Source organism: Notolabrus celidotus, chromosome 10 (genome assembly GCF_009762535.1).
Source record: "Notolabrus celidotus isolate fNotCel1 chromosome 10, fNotCel1.pri, whole genome shotgun sequence".
In the NCBI taxonomy this organism is placed as follows: Eukaryota; Metazoa; Chordata; class Actinopteri; order Labriformes; family Labridae; genus Notolabrus; species Notolabrus celidotus.
The window spans coordinates 14,876,620-14,900,951 of NC_048281.1; the positions used below are offsets into that span (position 1 = coordinate 14,876,620).

General features: G+C 41.2%; 1 protein-coding gene across 4 annotated transcripts in view; it reads right to left on the reverse strand.

The window, feature by feature from the left end:
• osbpl6 (oxysterol binding protein-like 6) overlaps positions 1-24,332 on the reverse strand; it is a 49,421-nt gene that overhangs the window by 24,116 nt on the left and 973 nt on the right. For all 4 annotated transcript variants that reach the window (XM_034694451.1, XM_034694448.1, XM_034694449.1 and 1 more), the window contains exon 2: positions 12,471-12,715. In XM_034694451.1, coding sequence (XP_034550342.1) covers positions 12,471-12,626 — 156 coding nt within the window. In that variant the 5' untranslated portion in view covers positions 12,627-12,715. The remainder of the gene's footprint in view (positions 1-12,470; positions 12,716-24,332) is intronic.

Here is a 24,332-nt window from a genome sequence, read left to right on the forward strand (position 1 = left end):
CTCGTCACATCACGTCTCGTCATATCACGTCTCGTCATATCACGTCTCGTCACATCACGTCTCGTTGCGTCAAGTCTCGTCATGTCTCGCCACATCACGCATCGCCTCGTCACATCACGTCTCGTCACATCACGTCTCGTCACGTCTCGTCACATCACGTCTCGTCACATCACGTCTCGCCACATCACGTCTCGTCACATCACGCCTCGTTACATCACGTCTCGTCACGTCTCGTCACATCACGTCTCGTCACATCACGTCTCGCCACATCACGTCTCGTCACATCACGTCTCGTTACATCACGTCTCGTCACATCACGTCTCGTCACGTCTCGTCACATCACGTCACGTCTCGTCCCGTCATGGCTCGCCACATCATGTATCGCCTCGTCACATCACGTCTCGTCACATCACGTCTCGTCACATCACGTCTCGTCTCGTCACGTCTCGTCACGTCTCGTCACATCACGTCTCGTCACATCGCGTCCCGTCATGTCTCGCCACATCACGTCTCATCACATCACGTCACATCACGTCCCGTCATGTCTCGCCACATCACGTATCGCCTCATCACGTAACGTCAAGTCACGTCTCATCTTGTCAGGTCCAACTAGTACGTCTCGTCTCGCCTCGCCTCGTCTCTTCTCTTGTGCTGATGTTATGCTTTTACGGTGTCTCAGAATGCCTGTTGCACCTTGATATATTGCAGAATATCGAATCTTAACATATACTGTGTTTTGATGTTACAGTAGAGTACTTTAATGTCATGTCACGTCCCTTCTCGTAGCTTGTGCTGGTGTTACACTTTTCCTCACACAAACCCCTCCCCTCAGCGGTCCCAAAGCTTACAGACTGTTAACATTGCACCAGCTGAAATGTATTGTGCTGCCTTCGAAATGATCAAAACATCTGAAACAGCTTCGGCGTTGCTGTAAAACATAGCTGCCTTACAAATGACAACAACTTCCCTGACAGGCAAATAAAAACCTTCAGACAAACTTCCTGTGTAATCTGCAGGATTACAAACACACGCTCAAATGGCTCTCGATTGATAAATCAATGCCGCACTAAACAAAGAATGGGCCACCCTGGAAATATTGCAATTCAATGCACTTTCCTCTGCAATCGTTCAGGGCTAAGAACCGTCATCAAGAAATTCCTGATGAGGAGCAGTCAACACAACCTCCAGTAAATACCAGAGTGTATGCCAGCGAGTGGTTCATGGGGAAATTATTGCCACAGTCAGAAAATTAGCTTTTGTTATGTGACCCTGGAAACAGAACTAAATTAAGCCAAAGTGATTTCCTGCTCTCTGCTGACTTTCATTGATCTCACTGCAGAATAATTTCAAGCTGAATGAGGTGGACCCTCTCACTGAGTTTGCCTCTTTAATGAAGGCTCTTGTGGCACACTCAGGAAGAGGAGGTTTGCCCTTCTGTGTCGAAAGTTAAAAAGGTTTCTCCCATGAGCTTATTTGTTTCATACTGGATAACTCTAACTTGATTTAAAGTGTTCTGCTTCTGTACTTTCCTTCTCTTAGTCCCTCTTAAAAAAGGGAAGTAATCCTTATCAGAAAGCCAACCTAACAGACCACCTTTTTCAGTTTCATATTCCTACTCATTCGCTATCCACAACTAGCGCTCACACCGTGGCACAGTAGAGTTCTCAAAGCAGCGATGAATCAGACTATTACAGTTAAGGTCTCTCTGAGTAGCAGAAAGGACAAACACTCCTTGGGGACACCTTAGGCTAAATCAGCACCATAAATATCAGACAGACAGCCCACTCCTGATGATGGTGTTTCCATAGCCGCTTCTCCAGCAGACAGTGATCATCCACTTTCAGAGAAACAAGTTTAAATCTCGAAATGAATACAATGATGTTATAAAAAGAGTTTAAATCTTTCACATGGCCTCTACACTTAGCCTCTCAAAATGTGAATTGTTTTTCAAGGAACATTAGTTGACAGTTAAAAATAATGCCACTGAAACTGTAATTATTTGATTTTATCATAATATCACAAGATTACATAACTGCTTAAATTAATTAACTCAATTTGTAATTTCAGCAGGATTGTTGTAGGGGTGCACGATATTATCAGCACATTATCGGAATCGGACGATATTGGCTTTAAAATGAACTATCAGATATCGGCCAACACACCGATATCCGCTGATATAATTAACCAATAAATAATGGTCTGCTGCTCACATGTTGGGCTCATGTTTTAAGTTAGATTTGAATTTAAGCAGCAGTCTGTAAGGTACATGTAGCTGACTCATTTAGGCACATTTACTGTCAAAGAGTAAACATTTGATTTAATTTGGGTTTAATTGCTGTACAGTTGCACTTCTTACATGTTCCCTGTGAACAGAGGTTAGGTTTACTTACTATGTCAAATGTGAAGTTGGCCAAATTTGCCCTGGTTGTGGGTTATTGTTACGATTGTCTCAGGGAGAGTATCATCCAAGTTTTAAGTAGGATGTATCTTTTTGTATGAATTTGGTTTGAAAGCAATTGTCATAAATAAATATGCAGTTTTAAGTATTTTTCTTATTTTGCACAAGAAATGAATATTACATAACAAATGTGATGAGAGTACCACCATAATACTGTACGCTAACTCCAATACAGAAGAGAATTGATGATCTCTGCAATTAGGTGTGTGGGAAAAAAATATCGGTACCGGTAATAGGCTTAATTAGTTGTAAAATATCGGCATATCGGATATTGGCAAAAAATCCAATATCGTGCATCCCTAGTTTGTTGTGTTTTTGTCCCAGGAGACTAAAGAGGAGGGAGAACAACATGTTTTCTTTAAATAAAAGAAAATCTTAATCTAGAGACTATAGGATGTTTTGGATTTTGGAGGATGAGTAAATTATCTCTTCTGCTTTGAAAACCAATCTGTCTTTTAAAACAACTTAGCCCTGATTTGTCAATCGCTGCATATTTGAAAACTACATTGGATAATAAATGATTTGGCTGCTTAAGTGTAAGATTTTTCTCTCTTACACCTCTAAGTTCTGATTTGTTGTCCTGACGAAATACAATTTTTGAAGACAGCATTTATATTACTTAATCCTTTTTTCTAAATACATAAATGACAGATACAACCAGCTGATTAACCAAGGCTAAAATAACTTTTTGCTGCAGGCCTAGCTGCAAGAAAACCACCTTGTTATTTTCCGACAAAGTACTTATTTTAAATTAGTGCAACCACTGTCCTTAGAGACTCACAGTCTATATTTTTAGCTTACTTCAAAAAAAAGTGACATGGTTGGAGCGAGGTTGTCTGAAGCCATATGTGGGTAAAAGTGGATTTCTTCTAACAGCACACTTTTTTTCTGAGGCACAGGAAATTGACTGTAGAGCGAGCCTTCATGTCTGTCTGTTTGTATGGAGATCTCAATTTCTCCAGTGCTGCTCACTTTCCCTTAAAACAACCTGGTGTAGTTTATCATTGTGTTTGCCCTCCATCACAGATACTTATTATCATACTGATTAAATAGATGGACTTATCATCACTGGCATCAATAAAGGAACTAAGATTGAATGTAAAATCTCATTGGTTGATATTGAAAGTTTAATTTCAAATCTACAAAGAGAGACGTGTGTAGTTGTGCTGCTGGTTTAGGTTTCTGTGTTTAATGTGTGCAGTATTTGTTCTTTATTTAAGTGTATTTGTTCTGTCTACTATGCTCAGTCCTCCCTCATAAGACAGAATTGATCACAATGAGGTCACCTGATTAAATCAGATAAGTGGTGGGTAGGTGGGGGAAGAGGAAGTGGGTGACGGTAGTGGAGAGGTGTCGTTGGTAGAGGAAGCTAATCTTTGTATTTTGGGTGTATGTATATTTGTATCAGTATATAAAATTGATGATACTCTTTAGGGGTGTAACGATTCATGTGCTACATCGGCAGACTGTATATGGATGTGTTTTATTGCACTTTTAATGATAAAGACGTTAAACAATACTCAATTCATGCTGTCTGTCTGTAACATCATCACCACGAGTCAGCAGACAACAAAACAGCATGGCGGATGGCAGAGGAGAAGCCGGCGAGCGAGCCACCATTGCGGTCCAGCGTGTGGAAACACTTTGGCTTTTGCAAAGACGTAGATGTTCTAAATAAGTCACTCACTGTTTGTAGGACATGTAAAGGTCAAGTAAAGTCCCACAGCAACACCACAAATCTATCCAACCACCTACTAAGGCACTGTGGGATTTCACACATTTATATCCATAATTAATTTATACCTGATTCCCTTACAAGAAACGATAGGAATCTAGCACTGTCCAGTATCAAGGTATTTATTTCACAGTCACACTGGTTGAATTTTTGGCACAAAAGTTACTGAATCGATTTCAAGTCACTGAATCGTTTTGGATCGTATCGTTCTAAATGAACCAATATCGTCTTTTAATCGTATCGGCAACCACGAATCATGATACGAATCGAATCGTTGTTAAAAAAAATTGTTACACCCCTAATACTCTTCACACTTTTGATTAACTCAATTAAATCGGACGATGACAGATATACATTTCATTGCTAAATGTGTAGTTTCTAAGGTATAAGATATAGTTTTCACCGCTTTGTAGCTCTACAAAATACCAAATACTAAATAATTTAAACACAAGTTCCAGTGTCAGGAATCCTGTTGTTTTTGAGTAAATACACTGTTAATGTATTTTAAATATACTACACTGTGAAAATATACTTCTTGATAAGAGTATTTGTAACATATTCCCATCTCCTTTCCCACAATCACCACTGCACTCATATTTTTGAGGCTAACAACCACAGAGGAAGTGTTGAGTGTTGTAAGGCTGGATTTCACTGCTTGGCTGTAAAGCTTAAGAGCAGGAGGAGGGCTGCCACATGGATGAGAAGTTAACACCTCAAGAGGCAGGGAGTCTCATGGTCTGTGTAAACACCACAGAGGCAGTAAGAGACCTACAGTCCACGTGTTTTAACGGCTGAGTTTTATAAGGCACGAGGCTGCTGACAGCAACAATACAATAACATCTTCAAGCGAGAGAAAAATTCATTCCTGATCCTCATAATAAAAGATAAACATGAAAAACTTTCTCAAGGTCGACTCAAAAGGTGTCCTAATATTCATATCTTAAAATAAAACAGAATGGGGAAGATTCCAACAGGATGAAGACATTTGTCTAGGTCTATTTAAATAATAATATTTCTGTAAAACATTCAAAAATATTTGTTTTCTTAATTTTTTAACCACACAAAGTAAAATTCTAATGATTGTGTTTGTGAAGAGACTGTTTGACGCTTGTGTTCTTCTCAGTCGAAGTATGAGGCTAATAAATATTGATGCCTTTAGAAATTCCTTTGATTGCTTCGTTAAAAGCTGACCCTTAATCCAGATTTCTTCACCCCTGATATATATCTGACAGGCAATAAGCCCAAATCTCCTCATATTAAACAATAAAGCAAAGGGATTAAGTTGGTCCGTGTCATGGAGAGGTTGGAAAGATTAAAACCACCCCAGTATGTTGTTTTTTCTTCTCTCTATCAAAACCCTCCTCCCTGTTTTTCAGTGGATCAATTGTGTGATGAAGAAATTAGATTATCAGATACTATAACAACCTGCCCACAGGATAAATAAACAACTTCTTTAATAACGTCTTTGGTAAGCTCAACAGGAGAGGAAATATATTGTTTTGTTCGGCTGTCAAAGAAAGAGCTCTTTCATTCTTTCATCGACAGCAACATTTGTATCTTCTGGTCATTACAATGAAAAACAGCCACTTTCAGACATGGTAGCATCTGATCATTGATTTATCCAATCTCAGAGATCAAAGAGACCTTTCTTTATTATTTTCTATGAACACAGAGCGTGATTACATTGACTCCTTCTTCTATCTCTTGGCTGAAAACGTCTTATCAGAACAGGAAATGACAAACAGCAAGAGAAAAATGATAAAGTGGCGACATCCTGAATCAACTTTTGTGTTTCTGTGTGTGTGGGAGTGGGTTTGAGGATGTGTGTTTGTAAGATAAGAGGGAGGAGGGGGGGGGGGGGGGGGGGGGGATTCAGTGCTTTCTGCAGGTGGTGCCTCTAATTGCTCTCGCGAGGGTCTGCACAGTGAGCAGGAGTTGTCAGCAGAGGGAAAAGTGACATGTATTGATTTAAAAATGGGGGCTGGATCTCATTAAAGGTTTCCCCCCAATAAAACTCTCAATTTTTTACAATAACTGAGAATCCCACCAACTGGTTCAGGTCTTTTCTTACTCTCTAGAAAAAAGACACTGCACTGCTGTCTTTTTCAGCACAGATATGATATCACTATGAACACCCTATACACAACTCGCCATGCAGACACATAGGGCCAAATTCCACCGGATCCGTGTCCAGTCTGTCTCCGATCCATCACGACATCGAATCGGATAGGTTTCTATTCTGGTCAATATGTCAACTCCCACTGGATCTGCTCCGTCGCGTTCCGGCTGCATCTCGGGTCCAGCAACTCGGAGCCCTCCTGATCAGATACACAAGACTTCTATTATTGCCGGATGCCGGAGCACAACGCATCAATCTCAACAGAGAAGATCGAGCAGAACAGGAAGTCAGGCACCAAAACAAAAGAAAACATCCGGTGAATTTTCAGAATAAAACACTCCGTGTTGTTATCACCAGATCACTCTTCACTTAACTACAACAACAAACTGTCATAATGAGCGGAGCCACACCTGGAGTCATCAGGTCAGAGGTTTTCAGAGGACCATAAAGGTAACATGGATGAGGAGAGGAGTAGGATATTCATTAATGCAGTAGTTACCACGGGAAAACCTTGGTCACATGACTCCAGCTGTCTGGTGGTCCTGCTCCGTGCTGCGTTCTGAACATGCAAACGGTGGGTGTTGACTGATGAGAGAGCACGGAGCCAGACCGCAGCAGACTGGAGACGGACCAGACACGGATCTGGTGGAAGTCCCCGGTAATGCAGGGAAACACTTAAGTTGACAGGCAACGAACATGCAGGCATAACCTTTTATAAAATCAATAATGCTCATAAACTATCCATACTCACAAAGACATCCTCACAAACCACTTAGCAATGTTTCCAGATCTACTTATGTTATCATCTATCTCATAATGAGAATTAATACAAGTCTATTTTTAACCCATGAAGCCTTGTTACCATTAAATCTTAAAGTCCATTTAATAGATCCAGAATTTTCCCTTGTCCCATATCACGTTAGATGATTGAAAGTTTCACTGCTAACTAAGAGATACATACAAATGAATGTTTCCAAGGTCAGAATAAGCTACCGATCAAAATGTGTAGGTCAGTATTGAAAGGTAACAGGAATATGGAGCAATGAGTATATTTAGTTCAGTCATTAATGTCCAGTTTTGTCCTGGTATATTCTAAATATATGTTACATTGAAATCACTCTTTTGTCTTCCTGAAACACTACAACATTTTAAAAATGGCTCATATTGAGCCTTTTCATGTAAACTTACAAGCATCTTAGATCGATCACGCCCTGCCCCCCAGGTCCCCAGTGACCTCATGGGTCAGAGGTCAGCCTTTAAAGGTGACATATCATGCAAAATTGACTTTTTAATGGTTCTCTACCTGAAATATGTTTCCCTGGCATGTCTACAAACCCCCCGAGAATGAAAACAATCCATTCTGCCCCTGTTTTGATTTCTACACCTTTCTGTAAATGTGTGTGAAACGAGCCGTTTCAGACTTCCGTGTTTTTGTTACGTAACAACAATATCCGGTCTGTCACGGAGTCAGAGCTCGGAGCTTGTTCAGCCCATAGACTGTATAAAATAATACTGAATCCCCCCTCCGTTTTTCATTCCCTGCACAAATGTGTAGTAACAAGGAGCTTAGGAGGGAGGCATGCTAGTTGTAGGCTGTCTTACTAAACACAGAGGTCGGTTTTACTCCCCACGTCTGCAGATTTGAAGATCTAGTGGATGATTTTATTTATCATGGATAAGTGCTAGCGCTAGTTAGCATAGCTACATGTTCGTAGCTGTAGCTGTGTACCAAGACACACGTCGACATACTGACAAATAAAACAACAAGAAACACTAAATCTGTGACCAATCCTTCAGAACGGTCCTGCTGCATTTCTGGCAGAGGTCGGTTTTACTCCCCACGTCTGCAGATTTGAAGATCTAGTGGATGATTTGTATTTATCATGTAAAAGTGCTAGCGCTGGTTAGCATAGCCACATAGCTACATGTTCGTAGCTGTGTCCCAAGACACACGTCTACATACTGATAAATAAAACAACAAGAAACACTAAATCTGTGACCAGTCCTTCAGAAAGGTCCTGCTACAGGCGCCTCTCTATCAGGATCAGATTCTGGATCAAATTCAGAGGGTTGAAGTAACGTGATCTCTGAGCAGCCGTGTATATTCAGCCAACATGTAAACATTAGATCAACGTGCTGGAGAGCCGAGGCACATCCACTTCTTGAGGGGGCGTGGTCAGAGGGAAAACAGAGTGTTCTGAGGAGGACTGAAGAAGAGGGCTTTTCAGGCATGCCAAAATCTGATTTCAAAGTGTTTTTTGAGCATAAACTTTAAAGACATGTTTTGGGGACCTCTTAGACCAATATATATTGATGAAAAAAGCGTGATATGTCCCCTTTAAATATCTGGAGACAGATGGTTTTGTTTTTATTTACGAGATTGTGCTTCAAATATAATGTATTGATTTATCTGATTGAATAATATGGTCAAAGGAGGAAACAACAAACTATGCTAACTTTAAGTTAGCCATACAAATCTGACAGAGTATATCTTATCACAGAAACACAGTTTACTCAGAGGCTATAGACAACTCCACTAAACGATACGGACAGGCTGGACTCCAGCAGCAACAGCTACTACTACTACTACTATTCGCCTCATCACTATCATCGCTCTCTCTCTTTCTTATTCTCCTCTATCCTTCTTTCCAACCCCAACTCTGTCAAGGCAGATGGCTGTCTAACATGACTCTGTTTCTGCTCGAGGTTTCTGCCTGTTAAAAGGAAGTACTTCCTCGCCGCTGTAACTAGCTAAATACTGCGAGGTGCAATGGTCATGGTCCCACACAGCAGATAGGTCTGGGACAGATCTGGCGTCAAGCCGGCACTGCTGGTTGACTGCTTGCATGGCAAGTGGTATGGCAAGTGGTATGTCAACCGGATGTGGGCCAGGTCTGGCAATGATGGCATTGTATATATAATGGCATGCCACATCTGGCCCGATTGTGGCTTGGTTTATGTGGCCCAGATCTGTCCATACCACATCTGGGCCGATTAAGGTTGAGCTTGGGATTTAGCTGGCCTATGTATGGGCCGTCTCTGGCAAACTATATCTGGGCCACTGAAGAGCTGTCTTTTTTTGCGGTATGTTGGCCGAGTCTAAGTGTATTGTGGGCCAGAACCGGGCCAGACCAATTTTGCTATGTGGGAAGGTGCAATGCTCATGGTGTATTAAGATGAGATAAGACTTACCCTGTCTTGGTGTTGGGTCTCTGTTAATAATTTAACATAGAGTACGGTCTAGACCTGCTATGTTTGTAAAAGATAACGTTTGTTGGAATTTGGTGCTATACAAATGCAGATTGATTGATTGATTGATTGATGGACTTAACTATGACAGTCTTTTTCATGTACCTTCAATGTACCTTCTTTTTGCCGACATGATGGCTGAGTTGGGTATGATTTGAAAGAAGGGGATCCATAACAGTTTTTTTAAATGATACTTCTGTTACTGACACATCAAAGAGTTTGAATCGCAGACAGGTGCATCCCTGCCTCATTGAGCCGACACAACAAAACAGCTGCGACAATTAAGAACTAATTCATGTTTAGTTTGCTGATTCTTTTAGTCTCGATGTCTCCATCAGGATGGTGAACAAAATTAATGAAATCAGCTAATAAAGACTTTTTGGTTATCTTAACAGCTGCCTCTTAGACAAGTACCTGAAGTTATTAAACACAGCCAAAGACAAAAATAATAAAAGAAGAGCTAATAGATAACCTTCCTCTCAGATTAAGCTGGCTTTAAGATAATGGATCGTCTGGGAAATTAAAAACTGTACCCTTTCACCCATGAAGGCCTTCTTATCAGGAGCCCAGCAGCCGACATGAAAGATTGGGGACAATGAACACAAAGCGCTGAAAGGGTTAACCGTCTGCCTCATCCAGCTGCAGACCTTCAACTGTTCCTTTCAAACGGGCCTCATTTTTCAAACACTCCCTTTTTTTTCAGTCTTCGGAGCGCCATCCCAAGCTGTGCTCCCACACAGAATACCAGAGCGTGCCACATGTTTAGTGGAGCACTGAGCCTCCGCCTGTGCCTCATGAAATATTCATCAGCTAGTGCCGACGGAAAAGCTGTGATGTCACTGATTCCAATTCGAGTGTCCTGTTCCTGCGCGGCCCACAGTGACACAGCAGCTTGGTAAGGAAGAGAGGGCCAGGGGCTGCAGATGGATTACTGCTGGGTTAACATTAAGCACTTCTGGTGTGAACCGTGAAATAAGAGCCTCTTTCATTGTTAACGAAGAATCTGCAGGGCTTCACTTACTAACCAGGGGATTAGGGATGCTCCAGCTCAGCTGATTAGTCATCTAATTAACTCATAATGTCTTGGAGGGCCGATTGTCTATGAGGTTATTTTTCTATAATGGAACCTGAAGAGTTAAGAAACTGTTTTCCACCAGTCATTATCAGAGGAGATGGGCCTATATCCCAGATCATTAGCAGAGGGGGAAATGGAGTCATTTCAACTGTTAGAAACTGTGGGATTGAAACACATTTTCATGAAATGAGTCACTCGAAATTTCCAAGTGGGTCCATTTTCAACCAGATCTGTTTCTGTGGGGCATTCAGCTTCAAACAGGATCACTATTTTAGCTTTTTGACCCCTGATTGAATTTCTGACATGTACGTAGAGTGCGCTGTCATGAAAAAAATCTCATCTCAACAGCAGAACTGGCCAAATATATTGCTGCCATCTTCTCTGCCAGCTACCTATAGCTGTGTTTTTACTCCCAGTCTTCAGTTACTCTTCAAGGCTATCATTTCCTACTCCCTATACAGGGATTTGAATGCAGGGGACTGTATAGTGAGCTGGATAGAGGGCAATTCATTAAACCTTTCAGACACTACTTGCCGTCTCAGGACTGATGACATCATTGCTGTTGCACATTTAACCAAGCGGTAACCGAAGGTCTAAAAATATGAGTGCTGAAAACTGCAGTTTCTCGAGTATCCGCTTGAGTCTGGCTCCGGAAACCACATACACACCAATTCAAAAAGCTGATCTTTACATCAGAAATAAAGATGTTTACAGCCTGGTACAAAAGACCAGTGTAGTCTGGATAGCTCATTTATTGACCGGCACACACTGTACGGGGGGAATTTTTTTTCTAATGCAGCAATTTTAAAGATATTAAGATTACAATTCTTCCAATGAGAGGCACAGCTGACTTAATTGACAGACAGGAACACTGTAGCATATTTTACTTATTATTGAAACAAATATCAACAAAAATAGTAGTTACATTTGAAATAATAATAATAACAATTTTCATTAGTTTTCTGCTTTTCTCTGTTGTCAGATGACTCCTAGGTTAGTTAGTTAACAGTTAATTAACAAAAGCATCTGTAGAAGCCGGTTAATTCATAACAGCACAGGAAACAGCCACATGAGCATGTAGGTAGACCAATTTTCTTCAGGCCAGCTAAATGAAGTATGAAGCAACATTTAATCATTTTGAGGGAAAGTGGAGGTTGCAAGTCTTTGGCACTTATATGTTGTGTCTGAAAAGTTTGGGGACCCTTGACATAGAACACTCATTACACCGCAATGCATGATGGGATATATTGCTCTGTTATTAACTACAGTTGTACGCTACTTTCACATTGTGGGAAACTTTGAGTCCACTACATAGGGTATAATAATCCTTTCTCAGAATTGGGACACAAAATAGCATATTCCCTCTGTAATGCACTATATGGTGCATAGTGAGTGATTTCAGTCACAGCCAGAGGCTGTTTGTTCAGGTTTAGCTAACAAAAGGTGTCCCACATTAAAAACACTCATAAAACACGTGTGCAGTTTGCAGAGGTGATCTGGTGCTGCTCCATTTGTTTTTACTTTAATGGTGATGCAGAGTGATGTCTGCTCTGGCAGATGATTTCATCACAACTGACAGGGTCATCACAAAAATGTTCTGACTGGTTTTGTTGAACACACTGAAGCTGCTGAATTAATTGTTCCTGATTTAATATTTTCTGGCAGGACGATTTTCCTGCGATGTGCCTGATTTTTCCTGAGACAAACTGGCACTGACAGAAGACTGTAACAACCCTAAATAATATTCACTCCCCTGAATACAACCTCTGCTGAAGTTGCATCACAACTATGAAACTATGTCGGTATGGTTTCAACCCTGCAGCTGGTCAGTTACCTGCCGGCTGTCTCTCTGAGAGGAGGAAGATGAGGAGGCGCTCTTGTGAACTGGCGTGGAGCTCTTGTTGCTCGGCGTGGAGCTCCTCTCCTCAGAGCTCATGGTACGGCCGTGGGGGACGCGGTGGTAGTGTTGGTGGTGGTGGTGGTGAGACATGATGGGCTCTGTGGACCTCCCTCAGCGCTGGGCCTTGCAGATCAGGTGCATCCTCTGACACTCTCTCACACTCACAGATTGATGCTCATCTGAAAAAACAAACACCAGGAAGTTCAACTATAGCATCTACTCTGAATACCTTATTCTAGGCAGTGCCGCTGTTCAAACCAGACACAGTGAGACGCTGTCATTGATCAAACAACCCTTAATTCTGTTTATTTCCTCAAGAAATGAGCATCTGGCGCTCTCCCAGGCTTTAAAATTATCTTCCATCAACTTCAATAAGTTAATCGAAGTCAAGATGCTCAGTCTAGACACCCGGAGCTTTTCTTTGAAGCATGAGTGTTTTAAGATTCCTCTTATTATATTCACTTCACTGAATAATCACATCAGCAGCCTCGCAATCATCAGTCTCCCCTTTAGGAAGCAGAAAATCTGATCAACGGAGAGTGTCATTATTTAACCTATATTGACCCACACTCTAACTCTATGCCTTCCTTTTACGGTTAAATTGGGAACTATACATTTTGGCAAAGCTCCAATGAAGAGTCTATTCAAAGTAGATTAATTAGCAGGTTTGTAATACAGAACACTTGTTGGTCTGGCTTCAGAAATGGGAGAAATATCTGTTGTCTATTTTAATTTTGGAGTTTCAGGTCATTGCTCGGGCAAAACAAGACATTTGTTGAGGTCACCTTTAGTTTAAGAGCACATTTTAATTCCTTTTTTTCTCAATTTTACAAACCGAGATTTCATTAGAATAAGAGCTGGTAGAGTAATCACAAATGACAATATAGTTGTTTTTCGACCGCAGAAACTTTACCCCGGAACTAGGGACTTTACCATTGAACTACGTGCTTTTCAACTGGAGGAACCAGGGTCTAAATTTAGGTCAGGGGTAGATAATCTCCCCCCTGAAAAGCCCCTGCTTGGAAGGGGTAGTACTTTTCAAAGGTCCTGGGACTTTCAGTTGAACGTAACGGTGTTTGTGGAGTTTACACAGCTGTTGAAACACAGAGGGAGTTTCTGGGAATCCATACTAGTTTAGTTTTTTAGTAAGATTTCAAAGTATTATTTAATATAATTTATTTTTCTCCATACGTCACTGGACTGATTTCCACAATCTACCCAGGAGTTCAGCCTGCGGTCAAAACGCAGACAACAATGGGGGCACAGGAACCTTTTAGTCCTGGGAAAAGTAGTTCTGGGGGCTAAAAGACCCTGGAACTCTTGGTCGAAATGCACCTTAAAACTATGTTGAAAACTTCATCTTTGAAAAGAGTCGACTCGGAAATATGGTAGACGACCATGTCAATATAAATGCAGTCCCAGCCTCCACTGCTAAGGGTTGTAATAATCCCACAGGACCATTGTAACATAAATCCTGAAACATCTAATTAGCTCCATGACAAAGATGGTAATTGGGTGAGGATGCTGGATCAATGACAGGCATTTACTTCTCTACTGTGCTCTAAACACACATGAGCTAAAACTCCAACATTATCACCATCCACTTGTTTAACTTAAGAAACCTCAAAGTGTTTTCAGAGCAGAATCTTGAATAACTGGACTCAGCTCAAAATATCTTGTTAACCTTATGTTCAGAGAGGGAAGGGGGGTTGTCTCTATCATTAGTCATGGCAGTGTTTGTGTGCTGTGCTGACACCCATTATACAGCCTGCAGTAGTGCTGTGTAATCGTCTAAGCTCTGAAGAGGTCTCAGCACTGATAAAGCGTGCATCGATTGGATGATAATGGAAAACAAAGTGATAAACAAACCGTGTTCAATTCATAAACGCAGATATATGGCGAGGTGCTGGGGGTGTTACTGGATCTCTACGAGGGCAGATAGCACAGCATTGTAGTCCTTATCAGAAACTAAAATTAATATTAATGCATACAGAACAAAATGTAGCGTTGTTATGTTAAAACAGTCTCAACTACCAAGAAAATATAATGGAAACATGGAAATTAAGTATTTTTTTATAAGAGCTCCAAAAAGAGTCAGAAATGGTAAAAAGTACTGTGTGGTTTAGTAACGTCCATCACAAAGAAAGTCATGTGCCGTAGTTTGCACTTAATAGCAGGACATTTATTTTAGCATGTTTAGTTACCCAGTAAAACAACATTATGATTGAATCTCAAATATTTGGGATGAACCAATAAGAATACAGATGTAGGAAGCAACTTTTCTAGAAAGTAGTTGAATATTTTAGTCAACATTTTTCACTTCTTTGCGGATTTAGACAGTGTTGGACCGTTTATATGGCATTAGGATATTTTTTTAGGGATGTCCCGATCCCGATCTCAACTATCGGATCGGAGTCAATCTGGGCGTTTTTTAATTGATCGGTGATCGGCATTTGAGCTACAGTAACTCTCCAGGGACATATGGTTCAAAAAGGCGAAAACATAAACCAAACACAGGACAGTCTGTTACTTTAGCATTGGCAGCCTCGTTGCTAGCGGCAGCTGCCGTTCTCTAGACGGCATGCCGCTCAATAGCTAGTGGCAAGCAACCGGGCGTGTTTCTATCTTGCTGTCACTATTTACGTTCTCCATGTGAATCCCGTACAGTCTCGTGAGAGTTGCGTTCAGAGCATCGACTGCATAAAATATGGACGTAGTATCCGTGAAGTCTCCCATCTGTTCCTGAGCGCTGTTTTGAAGCCAATCAATGGCGGCAGCCATATTGGAAATGTGGAACTCAACCAGGCATAGTGTGACATAAAGGGGCGGAGTTTGAGCCTCCTAGCCAACAGCTATGTGCTCCCTGCATACTGTATTTGAAGGTAGTCTGTAATATGACTGTTCTGTTGGATCTGTTCTGCAGTATGCTGGACCAGGCGTTGCTGGATTTCCAGTTTCAGAAAGCGGAAGTACACAACATCTAAGCTGATCGCGAAACTGCTTCTTTAGCATCCACTTATGATTAAAAAAAGTTAGTAAGTGGTTTATATGGAATTTAATCATTTTTCTGTTTTGAAGCCAATCGACGGCGGCAGCCATATTGAACTCAACCAGGCAGATTGTGACGTAGAGAGGCGGAGTTTAAGCCTCCTAGCCAACAGCTGTGTGTTCCTGTCCGAGAGTCAAGTCAGTAATGACCTTATTTAGGCAAAAACTTGTAATCTAAATATCTTCTGAACCATCGTGTGAGAAAAAAACTCACCCCCCGTACAGTGTGTGCCAGCTACCGAACAGTGTGCAGCTCAACTCTCTTACCTCTTGTGCAACTATTATCAAGGTAAACACAAGTATCGGTTCGGAACTCGGTATCAGCAAATGTTTGATAATAAAAAATCAGATCGGGAGCCAAAAATGTGACGCCCCTTTATTTTTTACTTTGAGGCTTTAATGTGTTTACTGAGAAAGAAAAGAAAGTGTGTAGCACAGGAAGCTGGGACGAGAGAGTTGGGAATGACATGTAGCAAAGGGCCTCAGACAGGAATCAGACTGACGTGCTATTTAATTGCTAGGCCAAACCAACGCCCTGGCTTTAAGACATTTTATGGATATTTCTTTATCTAATTTTCCAAATCATCACATTTATCAGTAGAGAAAATAACTACTGCATCCAATTAGTTGTGGTCACCAAAGAGAATATCAGATATCAAACACTGACAGTATTATTTAGGAAATTGGCCAAATCTATTCTAAAATCCAAATAATCTTCAGCATTGTAAATAGTACTAGTAGACCCACTGTGGGCACATGACAAAGCCAGAGTAGTAGTAAGTGAGTAGTGCAGGATTCTCTAGACATTGACAGAACTGTTTCTATCCTCTGTAATTTACAGCCACTGCATACAGCCATAGTGCACCTTGTGGTTTACACAACAGGATGTGTCTGTGAGGCTCCCCTGTGTGTCAGGGGAACTCCCTGTCCCCCGTGCAGCTCTGCACGCTTCGGCAGTGTGCACTCTCACATGCAGCCGCTCACACACAATAATCTATAATTCAGACCCTTTTACAACGTCATCATCCCTGCCCTGTCTTAGACCAACCACAGTCTAAGCTACTGTAAGACAAGGAGCTAAGTCCATTCAGATAGAGTATTCCACTCAGCCCATTTAATAGATCTGCTCTCCTTGACCTAATAAGGAAGCAGAAGAGGCCAAGTGCTTTAAGTGCAATCTTGACTGTTTTCATACACTGTGCAGTCTGGTTAGTAAGACAGGATTTGGTGCCCATTCAGTAACATCTACTTGAAATGTAAGACATAATAAGCCATGTGTCAGTGCATAGAAAGGATGTGACATGACAGATTTAAAGCTGATTTTTTTTAAAGTTAAGTGAAACTTGTGCAATTGTGTGGCTTTGCAACTGTCAACACAAGTCACATGCTGTTTCCATGTGTGTGCCATAAAACAGATTCAAAGCACTGTCATGATTGGTTGTAGGGTCACTTCTCACTAGGGCTGTTTTCCAAATTGCCTGCTACATACTACCTAGAAATTTAGCATGCAGTACTTACTGCATACTGCACACTGCATACTGCGTTTGAAGGTAGTCTGTAATATGACTGTTCTGTTGGATCTGTTCTGCAGTCTGCTGGGCCAGGCATCGCTGGATTTCTGGTTTCAGAATGCGGAAGAAAACAACATTTAAGTCGATCGCGAAGCTGCTTCTTTAGGATTCACTTTTGGCCTTTTTTTTTTTGCCTTTATTTGATAGGACAGCTGAAGAGAGACAGGAAACATGGGGAGCAGAGAGTGGGGGAAGACATGCAGGAAATGGTCAACCGGCCGGGAATCGAACTGGCGACCCCTGCGACGAGGACTATAGCCTCTCTGTATGTGGGACGCTTAAACCGCTAGGCCACCAGCGCCCCTAGCATTCACTTTTGATTAAAAACAGTTAGTAAGTGGTTTATATGGAATATAATCCTTTTTACAGCACCTAAAAACCATAGACTGTATAAAGGATGGTCATAGTATACGTGACGTCACCCATCTGTTCCTGAGCACTGTTTGGAAGCGAAACGACGGTGGCAGCCATATTGGAAATGTGGAACTCAACCAGGCATAGTGTGACATAAAGAGGCAGAGTTTGAGCCTCCTAGCCAACAACTATGTGTTCCTGTCTGGGTGTCAAGTCAGTCATGTCCTTATTTGGGCAAAAACTCGTAGTCTTAATATCTTCTGAACAGTCGCATTAGAAAATAATTCACCCCCTGTACAGTGTGTGCCGATAGAGAGATTAGCTACAGTAGAGCCAAGCCGTTTTTTGAACCAGGCTGTAAACATGTTTATTAATGCTGCAAAGATCACCTTTTTTTAATTGGTGTCGATGTGGTTTCTGGTGTTTCTGCAGCCAGCCTCAAGCAGATTCTCGATGAACTGCAGTTTATAACACTTCCGCATGGGTTTCATATTTTAAGACCGGAGGTTGCTGCTTGCTAAAAACTGAGTGCCCCCTGTCAAAAAAGAAGAAAAAGAAGAAGGGTGACATTGAGCGCTGTGCATTGTGGGAAACAGTACACGAGGAAGACTGATCTGCTGCATACTGAGAATCAGTACGCATTCTGGGTAGTTTTGGCGTGCTGTAGAATTTGCTCTTTTTCACATACTGTACACTAGGAGGTGGTTTCAAATACAGCCTCAGACTTGTTCTGGAGGAATCTGCAGAATTGTTTTTATATTATAGTATATTATAGGGGTTTTTTTTACACTATTTTTCAACATATCAAAAAAAAATATTGAAAATTGGCAGCACATTATCCTGAAGCCCAGGAGTGAGTGACAGATTTTGTACGTCAAATAGTTTAAATCCCTTTAACATTCTAACAATGAACTGACAGTTTAAATGGTTGAATACTACTTTTCTGACTCTGTCTCTTCTGACCTGAAACTTCTGAAGTGAGAGCTAACTGAGGGGAGCCTTGGAGGCGTTTTGTAGTAGCACCAAGCAAAGCCAGACCCAGTAAGCTCCTCGTGCACTAGGAAAACGAAAGTGCAGGAGTGCCTGTCAGACTCCTATTTACACTGACAGTAGCGTTCCTTGATACTAGCTTGTTACCATGTTGGGGAACGTCTGATCAGGATCTGATTAGTCATAAGCTTAATCTTCTAAATCCTATCACTGTGATTATGGCCCTTTAAGCAGGAGGACGAGGCAGGTGCTGCCATGTGTGTGCTACAGCTACACTTCTTTAACACCTGGTCAACACCTGAGGTTTAATTAATGATGATAATATGTGCACTGCAATGTTGATTACATACAGTATCAATGCAGAAAGGACTGCGACTCCATCCTGTTATGATGAGTTTCATTTAGGATCACACTTTTAAACTGCAAGAGAGAGAGAGAGAGAGAGAGAGAGAGAGAGAGAGAGAGAGAGAGAGAGAGAGAGAGAGAGAGAGCTTTGCCTGTTTGTTTGTTATGTGTTGATATCATACATTGTTTTTCTACTGCGAGACACAGACTTTATAAATAATCAACGTAGTATCTATGACCATATTGGAAATGTTGAACTCAACATAACTGCTGTCGAGCCAGTGTGACGTAAAGAGGCGGGCTTTGAGCTTCCTAGCCAACAGCTACAGTGTTCCTGCCTGTCAATCAACTCAGCTGTGCCTCTCATTGGAAGACTTTATTTCTGCTGTGATGATCGGCTTTTTTGAATTGGTGTGTATGTGGTTTCCGGTACTACCAGAGCCAGCCTCAAGCAGACACTTGAGAAACTGCAGTTTTTAACACTTCTGCATAGGATTTACTTCTCGCGTGCCAGAGGTTGCCGCTTGCTGCAAGTGCATGACACTTATTTTAAGTGTTGTTTTTTTCCTGATGAGAACGTTCTTGCAATACTTCACATTTTGCAGCATTCCCCATGAGAACTGCAAAGGCCTCCGCGGGGATTTTTTTGAGTCGACTTGGATGATAAGGAAGTTTATGTTGTGCTTAATGCAAAATCATAGAGAATAAATCTGGAAAAACTTATAGCCAAACAAAACATACTCTAAAAAAGTAGGAATGCACCAACATTTTTGGTCAAAAATTGCAGAAAAGTGCATTTTCAGCTTTCGGCTGAAAGACTTTTATCACCGAAACAACACGGCCGAAACAGAATGTTGTGATGACGCAAGCAAAAACAGCGGCCAGTACGCGCTTGTCTGGATAAGGGTCAACATGTCTGCATCCGTTCTTCTTTTAATTGCAGCACTAAAGCGTCTTCTAAGCAAAGAGGTTGAGACGGACCACGGAGTGACAACAATGAAAAGTACACTCTTAGAGTCTGTCAGCACACGTTTCACAGAGATCTGTTCGGATCCTCTGCACTTCATCGTGACTGTACTTGATCCACGTTCTAAAGATCATTACTTGAATGTGGAAATAAAGCAGCGCGCACAAGAAATGATCTAGGCCACGATGGATGCGGAGAACCCGCTGGGAGATGGAGAAGCGCACAGGGCAGGAGAAGGAGAACAGAGTGCAGAAAAAAGGACTTGTCTCTCTGAACCAGATGAGGGGCATGCACCCTCGTTGTCTGATATGTTCAATGAGATCCTTGATTTTAGTGAGGTTAGTACACAGTCAGAGCCATAAATGCAATGGTAGGGGAGACCGGGGACAGTTCTAACATTTTTGACATTTCTGTCTATAACTTTGAGCTCTTTTAACCCAGTGTGTTCAAACTGCTATACAAACTAGCTTCAAGTGTCTGCTAATAAATGATCTAGAAAATGCCTGTGCAACACAAACAGAAAATGCATGGCTTAATCTCAAGGAGTGAAATGTTACAACTGTCCCCAGTCTCCCTACTAATAATTGGCATAATCATTTATTCAGGTGTTTGGCTTTTCAGTTTTCGGCCTTGGTTTCCTCATTTTCGGTTTCGGCCAAGAATTTTCATTTTGGTGCATCCCTATAAAAAAGTTCTTCTGTTTTGTCAACATCATGTGTTATATGGTATTTTCTGTTGATAAACTTTCTCATAATGTCTGAGGTCCTCACACAGTGAATGTGGGTGGGATGTTTCAAGATCCATCTGAACAAAGAGCAGCCTTCAGTTGCACGAAGGCACAAAGGCACAATGGCAGTAGTCTGTAAGAGTCAGAGGAAACGGCCATTCTGTAGACATTCTTTTAATGCCACACGTTGGAGTGAAATGTCAAAAACTTCAACGACTTGAACACACTCACAGCTGCCTGAGACAAAATGCATCTATTTACCTGTTGCCTGACATGAGCCCCTCTACGTGGTTTAGATTAGATCTATTGACACTAGCATGACTGAATTTAGATTTACTCTATGAGCAGCTCTTTGGATAAACATCTTCTCTTGTTATGAACACTTCTCTATAGTCGGTTTAACCCTGGTTAGGACCGTTACAGAGAAGTGTTAGGGAAGTGTGGTATTTTAAACAAACTGTGGTACTTCAACAAACATGTCAGGAATGGCATGTTGTATAATCTCCACACATGTCCTGTATATCACATAGTGGAGAGTGTGATGTAAAAGCTCTACATGACACACTGTGAATTAATTAACAAAACTGCATATCTGCAACATGCAGCCCGTTTGTTTCTGCTGATGCGTTACATGTTACAAAGACTCCTTTATGGAAGCCCTCTGCTTAATTTCCTCATAACAATCCCATGTTCATGAATTGTCTGCGTAAGCAAGAAAACACTCTCACTTCTCTTTTCCACCTCTCACGCTCGCCCCAAAATGCACCCTCAGCTCAAATCACACACAACATGGATTCTGTCTGATTCATTTCATGCTCTGGAAAAGTAACAGTATTTGGGGAAGAGGGTTTTAACTGAATAGAAGTTATGATAAAAACTTTCTCAGAGACATTTAAGGTCAAAAATATTATTTTAATACTTTCAAATAGACTTCTGAAGTTAGTTTTTGCACCAAATGTTTTAAATTCAAGGCCAACATGTTTGTTAAAACTAGACTTGGGGACTTTTATTATAACAAACAGAGTAATTAACTTGTGATCAGAGACAAACAGGATTCAATGCAGCCAACTGGCCAGCTTTAGACTTTATAATTACTAGAAAACTGTCCTGTTTTGTAGAAACAAACCGATGGCACAGAAGGACTTCTTCTGCTGTTCGGTTTTCTGTGTATCTGTTTTCTTACAGTCGAGGATCTTACAGTCACAGTCACTTACAGCCTAATTAAGCTGATAAGGAACAATTGCTTTGTAAACTAGCGAGCCATAACATGGAAGTTTAAGCTTCACTGCTACCTTATTTCCTCTTAACCATTTAAAGCTCACAGTTGTGTGAAGCCTAATCTATGAAATGTCTAGATTTCAATATTTCTCTACCAAACTGTTGCTGTTTTTGTTTATTTGATGCATTTTTCATACGTTGTGAAAGCCAACTGAACATCAATCTGAGATGGTATTTCTCGCTGAAAGCTACAACATACAGAAGATTGGCTTAGATTAGAAACACTCTTTCGTTGTGGCCTCAGACTGAAATGACTCCCATATATCCTTTGGTGGCAGTTTACTGATTCTGCAGTTAAGTGAATTGAATAAAACGCCAGTCTTCCTACGTTTCAGAGCATCAAGTGAGAAGCATTATCACTAAAGGCATCACTGCTCATTACTGTTATCTGTAATCAGGAACGTTGTAATCAAAACCCTGGTTGGAAATTGATCTATCTTCATAAAGAGATTGAAATGTCAGGGGTGGATATACTGGTGTCTTCAGAGTACAAAACAAACTGAGACTCATTTAAGAAATCTACTTCCTTTGGTCTACTTTTGAGCACTTTTTATGTTCCACATTTTGATTCAAACCCAGTGTTCCTGTGATAGTTTGCAGCGAGTTATCAAACCTTGAATCCCTGTTACTTTAAAAGGATGTGAAGCCTTTGTGGAGTTAAAGCAGGCTGGCACAGAACCAGCCACATGCTTCAGCTTCAGTCACCTGTAATAAGAACAATCTGCTCTGCTGAAACGCCTTTGAACAAGATGCTAAATTCCAACAGGCTTTGGGGGCTTTATGTCGCCGAATATATGCTGTGACCTCAGGGGGCTGCGGCCAATGAAAAGTCAAATTTGTCCCTCAGGGATCAATAGAGTATCACGAATGAAGCAGTGACTATCATCTGTCCTGACGTGGGTCAAGGAAGAGCAGCGCAGAGCTGTCGAAGGGACCGCAGTAATCCCTCTATCTGTGCATGCTGCCCTGTGAGATCTGAGAGGGATGAAGGAAATAAACTAGAGATTTAGACACCCAATATGTCAAGCAGCACTACAAGGCCTAAAGGCAAGCAAACTGAGGAAAATCATATGAAGAAACAATCATGAATCACTACTAAATATATCAATATGATGAGCTGCTGCTTGTGCACATTTAACATGAAGCTACAGCATTAACTGCATCACTCGTCAAAGCCCTGTAATACGATAAAGCATGGTGGTAACTGTGCCTTAATAGGGGAGGAAAGACATTTATGTTTATGTTGTCTCCACATCCAAACCACCCACAACATCACATTATCGACCAGCACTCTACAGTGAACCAGGTTTGCTGTTCTCCCCTCTCTGTTGCATAATTAAAGGGGGCCCAACAAAAGCAGACTCATGTTGTACCAAGATTATATTACAGGGTCTTCAAGGACAACAATAGTCTGAATTTACAACTGGCTAATAATGCGTATCGATCAGCACAGCAGTGTTTGGACCCTTTACCTGGGTGTGCGACAGCAGGCTGAATGGATGTAGAGTCTGTGTGACATCTGCAAGCAGAGAGCGGCACATCTCTTAAATGTAGGCCTTTTTTTTCTCTTTTTTTTATTCTAACAACACAAACTGGACAGAGCCAGTTTATCCCGCGCTGCACATATTACATCATCTAGGTAGAGCTGGGTATCACACTGCAATACTTTTTTCAGTTCTCACTGTCTTGTGCCCATATTGGGCACTGACGGGAGCTGAAAGTTGGCACTGAATACTTGCTCAGATCCTGTCAGCTATTTCCTGGAATGAGATATGACTTGTTAACTTTGTACTGTAACATAGTATCTCACAGTTTGCATTGAAACTAATGCATGCTGAATGCTTGGCTAAATTTAAGGGCTAAGATGGGTTTTTGAATAACACCTGATTACACTCATAAAGAGGCCCTTAGGCACTAGAGCGAAATAAAAGAATACACTTGAGCTTCTATCATAATGACACACTTTGGTTGATGTCAACCACTTTGCTTCCAAAAATAAAGGAACCAAAAACGTGTTAGGCTAATAACAGATAATAATGACACTTCAATCATTTCTAAGACTTGAGGCAGCTTCACATGAGTCACACACTTTAAAAAACACATTTCAGTCGGGCATTTAATTTGGTATTAACTTTGTGAGCAAATTAAATGAGAGGGAAGAGCAATTATATGCTTTACTACTCAGTGTCAATGTTAATGACACAGTAAAAAGAAGACAGTACAAATCTAATATTTGAGCATCTCTCTCTGTCAAAGTATAAAGGCTCAATAAGCTCTGATAAGGCTTCATCTAAATGGGACTATTATAGGACACCTTCAGCCCTCTTCAGGCTGGGCCAAAAAAGTAGTGTATCAAAAATCAATCAACACAAGCTGCATCCTTTCAAGTCAGCATGCCAGGGACAGACAACAAACCCTCAGTCCCCTCTCTGCTGGTCTTTAATTTATGGGATCCTTGTGTATTTTAAAGACCTGCAAAGTCACAGGCTGACCTTCAGTTAACAGGAGGCTGACTG